Genomic DNA, 10,691 nt, shown 5'->3' on the forward strand with positions numbered 1-10,691 from the left:
CAGGCAGCATCACTGGGAAGTTAAGAGCAGTTCCCCTGTGCCCAGCTCTGCTCCTTCCATCACCTTCCTTCCCCATGGGTGGGAGGAAGAGCTGCAGAGCCTCTGCAAACTACCAGTGAGTCTTCTGCATAGACTAGAACTGTTGCAAAAAAAGACAACCACCTAGGCCAGATCAGGAGAAATTTATCCTACAGACTATGGTGTTTTGTCGACTCAAAGACAGCTGAGCTTGGTAGGGGTCCTAGAACTATAGGCAAGCATGGCCACAGTCCACCAATCCCTCCTCTTCTCCTTTGCCTCCCTCTCCATTTCTTCTAGAGAATAGCTCTTTCTCACACTACTCTAAGCAGGAAATATGGCTGCCCACAACCCCTAGTTTACTTATAGGGTGCCAGGTTCCAGAGGTGATGGAAAGGTGTCTCATGTTCCTGGAAAAGGGCAGAACATGTGTAACATGTAGTGAAGGGCTTGCCTCTCCCCTCTTGGCCCCTTGTATCCAAAGATGGAATATGAAGGATTGACTCCTACCCTTTTTCCCCAGGTGCATACAGATACCAGGCAGCCCACCAAAGTTGCCTGCAGACGGTCTGACTCTAGCAGGGCAATCTAAACCTGGCTGTAAACATTCCATTGTGGGCCCAACTGAAAAGCTCCCCACCACCTTCCCTTGACCTAATGATTTTTTCATTAGCTTCTGCCTCTTTGCTCAGACCTCATAAAAACCCAGCTCCTGGGCTGGGAATGTGGCTCAGTGGTAGAGTGCTTGCCTAGCATGCATGAAGCCCTGGGTTCAATTCCTCAGTACCACATACACAGAAAAAGCCGGAAGTTGTTGTGGCTCAAGTGGTAGAGCTCTAGCCTTGAGCAAAAGAAGCTCAAGGACAGTGCTCAGACCCTGAGTTCAAGCCCCAGGACTGGCAAAAAGAAAAAAAGAGCTCCTGTCCAGCTCTTACACAGTCTCCAAGCCCATGAGAAGGCTATGTCCCTCACCACTCTATCTCAATAAACAGTTCTTGCCTGTGGAAGATCAAGTCTGGCCTATTTCCTTCCTCTCTCCTCCATTTTCCTAACAAATAGTGCCTGTTGACACAAGGCTTCCTGGCCAAGGCCACACAGGGATGCCACTGTCTCTCAACATTAAGACAACACACAGTGGCATTTCTTCCTCCTCTTAGCTTGCTTCCTCCTGTCCTCCCTACCTTCTCTTTTTACTCCAGCTCAGGGCCAGCCCCACCCAGTCCTGTTCTTTACCAGAAGGCCTAGAGGGAATCTGGAAAGGGAAGAAGTGGGGAGAAAACTTAGATGGTTTTGCTGGGGGCTTTTCTACATGTAAATGATAGAAATTTCTTGAATGAACCTATGCAGAAGACAAAATTTCTCACCTGGAGGGCAGAGAGAGAGAGCAGAGTGGCATGGTAATGTAGCTTGCTCAACAGATATCAGCTCTAGGGCTGGAGGTGTGGCTTAGTGGAAGGTAGCAGGCTTGCCTAGCATATATGATATCCCCAGGTTCCATCCCAAGGATCAAAACAAAAATCGATTTGCTTAATTCTGACAAGTAGAAAGGACCTCTCACTATGAGATCATCAACTAATGTTTACTAACAGTTTAGCTCTATTAAATGTGTGCTGTGTATCTATTGTCCTTTTTAGCCAGAGAAGAGGCTGAGGTTCCCTCAGTTTCTCAATTTCAGTCATGTCCATCAGGAGCCTCCCTTTGTGCACAGCTGCCCCCTTGTGGCAGAATGAATGCACTGACGCCCCTCCTATCTCTTTGTTCTCTTTCTTTTAAGGCGGGAAGGTTGAGACTGGCTTTGGATACCCTGGAAAGTGACTGGAGGAGGAACCTAGGATGAGGAACTTAGTTCTAGGCTTCAGATCAGTTGATTTGGTAGACTGGCAAACATTAGGCCTTAGGGCATCTGATTGATGCCACCTGACCCCCTGGGTCCTTCTTGTCTGATAAGGAACTCACAGGGAGCTGTTTAAACTCCCTTGGTGCTGGTAGCTGATGCCTGGAGTCCTATTCAGGCGGCTGAGATCTGAGAATCGACTGTTGAAGCCAGTGTGAGCAAACAAGGACTCTTATTTCCAATTAACCAGCAAAAAGAATTGGAAATGTGGCTCAAATGGTAGAATACCAGCTATGAGCAGAAAAGGTTGAGAGATCCTGAGTTCAAGTCCTAGTACTGATATAAAAAGAAAACAAGGGGGCTGGGAAGGTGGCTCAGTGGTAGAGCGCTTGCCTTGCATACTTGATGCCCTGGGTTCGATTCCTCAGCACCACATAAGCAAAAAGAAAAAAGCCAGAAGTGGCGCTGTGGCTCAAGTGGTAGAACGCTAGCCTTGAGCTGAAGAGCTGAGGGACAGCGCCCAGGCCCAGAGTTCAGGCCGCAGGACCGGACCAAAAAAAAAGAAAAGAAAAGAAAACAAGGGGCTGGGAAGGTGTCTCAGTGGTAGAGCGCTTGTCTTGCATGCCTGAGTCCCTGGGTTCGATTCCTCAGCACCACATAAGCAAAAAGAAAAAAGCTGGAAGTGGCGCTGTGGCTCAAGTGGTAGAGCACTAGCCTTGAACTGAAGAGCTGAAGGACAGCGCCCAGGCGCAGAGTTCAGGCCCCACAACCGGACCCCAAAAAAAAAAGAAAGAAAAAAAAAAAACAAAACTCTGTGTTCAAACTTTCTCCACTGCAATTCAAAGGTGGAGAACCATGACTCCACTCTGTTGTATTATCCCATTCTCATATACTATTCTTTTGCCTCTGAAGTCAGCCTTCACCCAGCCCCTACTAGTCCTCCACCCCCAAGTCTGTGCTGGCTTCAGTCAAGTGCTGAGAGATATGCCCAGCTCCATAACTCCCGTAACGTTCCCAGCTGATAGTACCCAAATCCTCTTAGATTGAGCATGGCCCCGCATGAGCTGCTCATTGAGTAATGACCAGCTGGAGCCCCTTGTGTTCTGCCCAGGTCCCCAGCCCAAAGTTTGGATCCCTTCACTCACACCCTACCCACACCTCCATCCAGTGCACCACCAGTTGAATGTGTAGTTGCAGCCCCTTTTGTGGGCCTGGTCCTCAGACACCCTCTATACCTCCAACCAGGAGTTGGATAAAAGTCCCAAAAGAGGGGCTGGGAAGGTGGCTCAGTGGTAGAGTGCTTGCCTTGCAATGCATGAGGCCCTGGGTTTGATTCCTCAGCACCACATAAGCAAAAATAAAAAGCTGGAAGTGGCGCTGTGGCTCAGGTGGTAGAGCGCTAGCCTTGAGCTGAAGAGCTGAGGGACAGCGCCCAGGCCCAGAGTTCAGGTCCCACAACCGGACCCAAAAAAAAAAAAAAAAAAAGTCCCAAAAGACACACCTCATCCTGCTAGAGACCCATAGCCCCTCTATTGACTTCCTGGCAGCCCCCAGGATCTAGCTCCTGCTCCTGCCTTAGTAATCACTATTTCCCATGAACCACCTGTGTGCCTAGGCTAAGCAAGAATCCAAGGGTCTCCTGTAAATCAACCTCATGCAGTCTGAGGCTTCCTTTGCCTCCTGGATCCTCTTCAGATCCTTCACTTCTTCAGGCACCCTCATCCTCCTACCTCCTCTCTCTTCCCTTTCTTCTCTTGTCTTCCTCTAGGAGGATGATGCCAGGACTTACTGCCCTTGAGTGGTATGGGAATTATTCTTTGCTAGCCATGGGGCTTGAACTCAGGACCTGGGCACTGCTTCTGAGCTCCTTTTCTCAAGGCTAGTGTTGTACCACTTTGAGTCACAGCTCCACTTTTGGTTTTCTGGTGGCCAATTTGGAGATAAGAGTCTCATGTCTTTTCCTGTCTGGTCTGGCTTTGAACTACACTCTTCACATCTCAGCCTCCTGAGGATCTAGGATTATAGGTGTGAGCCACCAGTGCCCAGCATTACGGGAATTCTTAGAAAGTGTGTACTAATCTGCTCAGCGTTCAGTAAATATTCACTGAACAAGTAAGTGATGAATGCTCCTGGATTTTAGGGACTAGTAGGTATCACAACAAATCATTGGCAAGAGGTCTGCTTCAGCCAAATTGCCTGGAACCCCCAGACTTTTTATGTAAATCTCAAATTTTTCAGTAGTAGCAGTAAATTCACAAAAAGTAAAACCATTGTGCCAGGCCTATATATATAGCCATGCATGAGGCCCTGGATTCAATCCTTAGCTACACACACACACATACACACACACACCTTTAGCTACACACACACACACACACACACACACACACACACACACACACACACACACACACACACACACACACACACACACACACACACACACACACACACACACACACACACACACACACACACACACACACACACACCCTTGTTTGCTTGTACCCCTGCTCATCTTTGTGATACTGTGCTTTTTCCAAGGGACCATGAAGCCTAGGGGTAGGGGCTTGTACCTCTAATTGCTCATGAGGACTCAGGGACCTGTACCTGTGGTTTTCTCTGCAGGAAGGTGATGCACTGGGCACCATGGAGAAGCTATGCCGGCAGTTGACCTACCACCTCAGCCCCCACTCCCAGTGGAGGCGCCACCGTGGACTGGTGAAGAGGAAGCCACAGGCCTGGTGAGTCACAGTCTCCTGTGGCTCATTCTTCTGCCCCGGCTCCTGGTTGTGATGCCCTGCTAGGGTAGGGGGTTAAAGGGAAGGGCTAGAGCCAGAGGAAGTGTCTGGGAAGCCTGCTGGAAGGAGGTGAGGGCAAATGGAATGTAAGGTCCAGGAGAGTAGGACACCCTAGCTGATATGTATGATGGAAGCTGGGTCAGGGAGAGAGATGTGGAGTTTCTAGTTACTAAAAGTGGGTGCTTCCAGTACAATCCCTTGCTTCTCTGGGACGTTCTCCTGGAGGAACCCAGACTGTAGCCAGGTGCCTGGCCCATACATCAGTAAGCACTCTCTGGGATTCTGTGTGGTCTCTAAAGAAGACTGGCAAGGGTTAGGGGGACATGAATCAAAACTACGGAGAAACAAGGAGCATCTTAGAAAGGAAGCGCATGGGTGGTTGGAGGGCAGGTTTTCTGCAAATGACCCAGGGTAGAGTGGCTGGCCTTCTGAGAGATTTTAGTAAGGCTTTGTGGGCCCGAGACTGCCTTCCTATCATTTTTTTTTTGGCAGGGGGAGAGGGGGTCCAGTCGTGGGGCCTGAACTCTGGGCCTGGGCGCTGTCCCTCAGCTCTTCAGCTCAAGGCTAGCACTCTACCACTTGAGCCACAGCGCCACTTCCGGCTTTTTTCTTTTTGCTTATGTGGTGCTGAGGAATCGAACCCAGGGCCTCAGGCATGCAAGGCAAGCGCTCTACCACTGAGCCACCTTCCCAGCCCCTTCCTATCTTATTGATGAGAGCAAGTTCTGGTACCTCCTTCTGTACACTCCACTTGTAAAACTGAAAGAGAAAATGGATCTTAGGGAGGCCTTCCCAGGCAGACAGAAGACTGACAGCAAGAGCCATAGATGAGAACTGACAAGAGATAGGAGAAGCCATGGGATCTGGAATGCATAAGGCAGCTTTGTGAGCTAATTCTTCACTGTTACAAGGAGTTCTGTGGGTATCTAGGGACCTCTTCTGTCTGATGCACACACACATAGGCCCAGTCCATTCTTCATTGGGGATCCATGTAAATGAAGCCTGCTCATTTCTCTCAGGTAGTTTCTCATACTTGAGTAAAATCCAAACAAGGGACTGTGATTGTCAGTTCTTCCTGATTCTAGCCATATTGGCCTTCCTGCTGGCTTAGAAACACACTAAACCTTCCAGCCTCAGGGCCTTTGCACCTGTATTCCTCTGTTAGAACTCTTCCCAAACTCTGCTGATGGCCCACACTTTGTCTTCAAGTCAACTCATATGTCACCCCCTGTTAGGAGTGGTAGCACAAACCAGTAATCCTAACTACTGATGGGTTGAGATCTGATTTGATTCTAACCTGGGAAAGAAAGTCTGTGAGATTTATCTCCAGCTAGCCACCAAAAAGCCAGCAAAGAAGCTTTGGCTCAAGTGGTAGAGTGCTTGCATTGAACAAAAAAGCCAAGCAAGTGTGCAAGGCCCAGTACCAGCATATACACACAAAATTCCATGCCTTGGGAGTTTTACCTTGCAACTTGGTTATGAGGCAAACAAGCCTCCCAGTTTCAGAGACTCGGCTGGTTCTACCAATCTGTGCCCTTGCCTTAACCTGTGAGCCCCTTCCCAACCCTCATCCTTCCTGGGGTTGGGGCCTCCTAGGGCCTAGCCTGGGGTACTTGAGATTTCAGAACATCTTGCCAGTATAAAGAGAGAAGGGCACACCCACCAGCAGGCAGTGCAACCTGGTTCTGAAGCCTGAAACAGATGGCAGGGAGAGGGAGGGGCTGAGTCCTGAGGAGGCAACTGATCCCACCAGGCCTGGGCCCTGAGCCCTCCCCTGCCTGCTGTCCTAGCTGGGAAGTGAAACTTCAAAGACAGACCTCATAGTCCTTGTGCCTCTGTTAGAAAAGACTCAGCTGCCACTCAAGGGTGGCTCAGCCCAGGTGTCTACAGACATCTTGACAGCTACAAATGTTTATTCACCATTCACCTGAAGAAGGTAATATCCTGAATGCTTTGCATTTATTATACTACATAAAAACCCTTATATTGTTAGCTTCTTTCTGTTTTTGCTGGTACCACAGTTGAACTCAAGGCCTCCCACTTGCTCTACCACTTGATGCATGCCTTCAGCTTGGCTTTTTGACTTAAACGTTGCTCCTTCTCTCCTTCAGCCTCAAGGCTCTCCTGACTGGGAACCCTCCAGACAATACAGTGGACCTGTCAGGCATTCCACTGACTTCCCGGGACCTGGAGCGGGTGACCAGCTACCTGCAGCGCTGTGGTGAGCAGGTGGACAGTGTGGAGCTGGGCTTCACAGGCCTCACAGATGACATGGTCCTGCAGCTACTGCCAGCCCTCAGCACCCTGCCTCGCCTCACCACACTAGCCCTCAATGGAAACCGGCTGACCCGGGCCCTGCTGCGCGACCTCACTGACATGCTGAAGGACCCCAGCAAGTTTCCCAATGTCACTTGGATTGACTTGGGCAACAATGTGGACATCTTCTCTTTGCCCCAGCCCTTCCTGCTCAGCCTGCGCAAGCGGTCTCCAAAACAGGGCCACCTACCAACCATCCTGGAGCTGGGGGAGGGTCCTGCCAGTGGGGAGGAGGCCAGGGAAGGGACAGTGAGCCAGGACTCCGAAGGGCTACATGTGGTACTTTCCGAAGACCAAGAGAGCAAGGGAACCGCAATTGAAACGTGACATTGAGAGCACATCACCAGGCCATCCTTGTGTAGGGCTAAAGCAGTTTGGGGATGAGATTATGGCTGCCACGTCAACCTGGGCAGAAAAATAGCCCAGTGCACCAGGAAAGGGGATCTGTGTTCATGGCTTTAATTCATACCACTCAAGACACATGCCCCAGAGTACCTGCTTGGTGGCTTCTGAGAAATCATCCCTGGATTGAGACTCCAGGGACCTCTCAGTGTAGCCCTTGCCTTGTGGAAATAGCACCTACACCTAACACAGGACTTCACAACTCTTAACTCATCTTTGGAAGGCAAACTCCAGGCAGATGCTAAATGTGTTCCCAATCCTAGGATCCTACTGAGGAAGGAGGGTGGTTGGCAGTGATCCCACAGTAGTCTTGATCGAGTGTGAACATTTGGCAGCACACTTCCAAAGCCTCACTTTGGGCCACCACCCTGCAGTGTTTATTGTCCTAACAGCATGTCTAGGTCAAAGTAGAAAAACTTTGATGAACCTGGCTCCCTCTCAATTGCAGACCTACTGGGCGGATTTCATTCCCTTTAGCAAAAAGCTGCTAAAGTATACTCTTAATCATTGCTATTTCACTATTGGTTTAAAAGTCAGGACCACGAACAGGAGCCCTGAGACAAACTGGGAGACTACCCGCACACACCTGCCTCTTCCACAGTACTAACAAGATCAGGAGCCAACCATTTCCATTTAGGTACTCAAAAGTCAGTAAAATTTTGAGCCAAGTATGTAGTAGAACAGCCTAGAACACTGATCAAAACTGGCCAAAAGCCTCTATAAGTAGGGGAGATACTACATAGGCTGGAGATTGTACTGCTTAAAGATTCCAAGTAGACAGAATGGAGCCAAGTCATGACTCAAAAGCTAAGGTGGGACACAGAAGTGTGAATGCCTTAAATGCTTTGAGAGTATTCTGCGCCTATAAGTCTATAGTTGTAAAAACAACTTAGACTGACCAGAAGTTTACAAACGTGGTTGCTAAAGCTAGACTAATAAGTGACAAGTTATTATTTACTTTCTTCAAATACACATTTTTAAGAACCAATAGCAAAGAATTCTTTATTTCATATTAGTTTATGGTAGCTGTGTGAAGACATTTTGGGCTTAATGAAAATTTAAAGTTTAGGCCTGGGAAGGTGGCTCAGTGCTAGAGTGCTTGCCTTGCATGCATGAGACCCTGGGTTCGATTCCTCAGCACCACATAAGCAGAAAAGCCGAAGTGGCACTGTGGCTCCAGTGGTAGGGAGCTAGCCTTGAGTTGTAAGGCTGAGGGACAGCATTCAGGCTCCATGACCGACAACAAAACAGAAAATTTAAAGTTTATTGAATAGTACAGAGTTTATTTTGGGGCATCTAACAAGTACTAAAAAAAACTGCCAGACCAGGGCTGGGAAGGTGGCTCAGTGGTAGAGCACTTGCTTTGCATGCCTGAGGCCCTGGGTTCAATTCCTCAGCACCACATAAGCAAAAAGAAAAAAGCCAGAAGTGGTGCTGTGGCTCAAGTGGTAGAGCGCTAGCCTTGAGCTGAAGAGTTGAGGTTCAGCATCCAAGCCGAGTTCAGGCCCCACGACCGGAACCAAAAAACAAAACTGCCAGACCAATGTTAAGGATGGTCTGGTACAGGGTGAGCAGGCTGCTTCTGCAAACACTGAAGGCGGCAGGGTTCCAAATTCCAAATCAAAAGATGACAGCTATGAACCCCCATGATGGCCCATCTTCTTGATATATCCTGCAAAGAAACTACATTTTAGTCTAATTTTTGGCTGCAACCAACAAGCATTCACTCAACCTAAAGATACCTTCAGAAAACCATAGGCTCACCACTTCCAATCTGCCGGTAATTCCAGCTATTTTTGGTGATTTCATCATTCGATATCCATTTCTTTAAATCAATTTTTGACCACTAGGTGCTTAGTTACTCCACCCTGAGATTTGTTATGAAGATCAAGACTTACCACCTCTTAGACTGAGCTGAATTGCATGCAACTTTCCTCAAACTCCAAGGACTAGAGACCATAGCCACCTATGGAGGGACAGAAGCATTTCTGATTAAAGCCTCTACTATAGTCACAAACTGAAAACCCATTCTAAGCCCCACAAGCCCCTAAATATTTAAAAATCATAGCTCCAGTTAGCTATTCTAGGGTGTCATCTACATAGTCCTGTCAGTTGAAAGTTCCCAAACAAGATTGTTCACAAGTTGAGGGAAACTACAGAGCACTCAGGCAATTTCTCCAAGGCAGTGGGAACCCCTTCCTAACTACATTACATTCAGCTCTTACTTCCTCCCCCCCCAACATCTCTAGTCAGTAAAGGCCAATGCTTACCTCATAGAAAGCCGGGTCTTCTGGCTCCCTTCTCAGCTGGTTCCATTAATCTGCAACCTGGGCAAATATAACAACCATGTCAAGAGTTCAAACCAACATAATATTGCCACCAACAGCTAGTGGACTTGACTGCAGTCAGCCAGGAATAGTTATCGTCAGTTATCGCTTCTGACGGCACTTCCTACTAGTGATTTCATCAGAGCAGCCAAGCATCTCTTCTCCCATCCTCCAGACATCTTGTCTTTAAAACTCACTGCAGATATTCAAGAGTCGCCATAACTCACAGGTCTGGCCGTTGGTTCCGACAATGCCACCCGATAATCTAATACTACAGAAAATGCAGCTAAACCATCAAGGGCCCATGATTAATCACTTGATCTTACCTCATAGCGAGTGAAATGCTGTTGTCTCCAACCTCCTGCAGTAGCGCAATCTGAAACATTAGAAAAGGGAGGTGGGTTTCATACAAATCCCAACAGTAACACATACCTAAGACATGTCGAGGCTCGAGGGGCTGCATTCAGATATAAACGTAAAAGTCGTCAGTTATCGCATCTGACGGCACTTCCTATTACTAGTATCATCAACACAGCCACGTGGATCGACTGCAACCCGTCCACGTGCGAGAGCACCGAGGTGCCCCAAGCCTCAGAGGCGCGGACGCCAACCTACCCCATTTCCCCATGTTTGCCTTCTTCATGGCGGGCGGGGGAACTGAGTCCTACCCTTCGCGGACGCCCGAATCCGGTGGCGGTGGCGCTGCAGAGAGAACACACGACTGTAAGCCGCCGTGGATTCAAGCCAACGCGGCCCCCGAGGTGCCCCAACACCGGGCTTCACAAATAGGGCCGGAAACATGGCCACAGCCGCCTGGAGCTAAGCTTCCGAGAACCATGTTCCCGGCGGCGTACCTCGGCCTCTTGCACTCGCGGCCTGCAACCGTATCCTCACACAACACGTACCTGCATAAGGGCCAGAGCGAAGAGAGCCTCCCGTCCCTGCTCCCGGCCCTTAAAGAGTTGGGATAGTCCAATTCTCACTTGAGGGAGG

At 49.0% G+C, this 10,691-nt stretch overlaps 1 protein-coding gene, 1 long non-coding RNA gene and 3 other non-coding genes across 7 annotated transcripts in view; 1 reads left to right on the top strand and 4 right to left on the bottom strand.

The window, feature by feature from the left end:
• Lrrc75a (leucine rich repeat containing 75A) overlaps positions 1-8,542 on the top strand; it is a 44,314-nt gene extending 35,772 nt beyond the window's left edge. Inside the window, exons 3-4 of the mRNA XM_070027763.1 lie at positions 4,481-4,596; positions 6,765-8,542. Of these exons, the coding sequence (XP_069883864.1) occupies positions 4,481-4,596; positions 6,765-7,296 (648 nt within the window). The 3' untranslated portion in view covers positions 7,297-8,542. The remainder of the gene's footprint in view (positions 1-4,480; positions 4,597-6,764) is intronic.
• A 79-nt stretch (positions 8,543-8,621) lies between these two features.
• Positions 8,622-10,642, bottom strand: LOC138830882 (uncharacterized). Of its 3 annotated transcripts, none has more exons than XR_011373079.1 (6): positions 10,604-10,642; positions 10,367-10,400; positions 10,025-10,074; positions 9,642-9,698; positions 9,270-9,337; positions 8,622-9,043 (listed from the first exon to the last, which is right to left on the bottom strand). It is a non-coding gene; the product is annotated as an uncharacterized lncRNA (long non-coding RNA). The 3 variants fall into 3 exon arrangements; XR_011373078.1 differs by having other exon boundaries at positions 10,314-10,400; positions 10,604-10,638; XR_011373077.1 differs by lacking the exon at positions 10,604-10,642 and adding an exon at positions 10,553-10,571 and having other exon boundaries at positions 10,314-10,400.
• LOC138831194 (small nucleolar RNA SNORD65) lies at positions 9,114-9,185 on the bottom strand. Its single transcript, XR_011373145.1, has one exon. It is a non-coding gene; the product is annotated as a small nucleolar RNA SNORD65 (small nucleolar RNA).
• On the bottom strand, positions 9,775-9,845 carry LOC138831182 (small nucleolar RNA SNORD49). The gene has a single exon (XR_011373133.1). It is a non-coding gene; the product is annotated as a small nucleolar RNA SNORD49 (small nucleolar RNA).
• On the bottom strand, positions 10,160-10,232 carry LOC138831183 (small nucleolar RNA SNORD49). The gene has a single exon (XR_011373134.1). It is a non-coding gene; the product is annotated as a small nucleolar RNA SNORD49 (small nucleolar RNA).
• Positions 10,643-10,691: the final 49 nt, after the last annotated feature.

The sequence above is a fragment of the Dipodomys merriami genome, unplaced genomic scaffold (assembly GCF_024711535.1).
Source record: "Dipodomys merriami isolate MVZ:Mamm:240054 unplaced genomic scaffold, mDipMer1.0.p SCAF_19, whole genome shotgun sequence".
NCBI lineage: Eukaryota > Metazoa > Chordata > Mammalia > Rodentia > Heteromyidae > Dipodomys > Dipodomys merriami.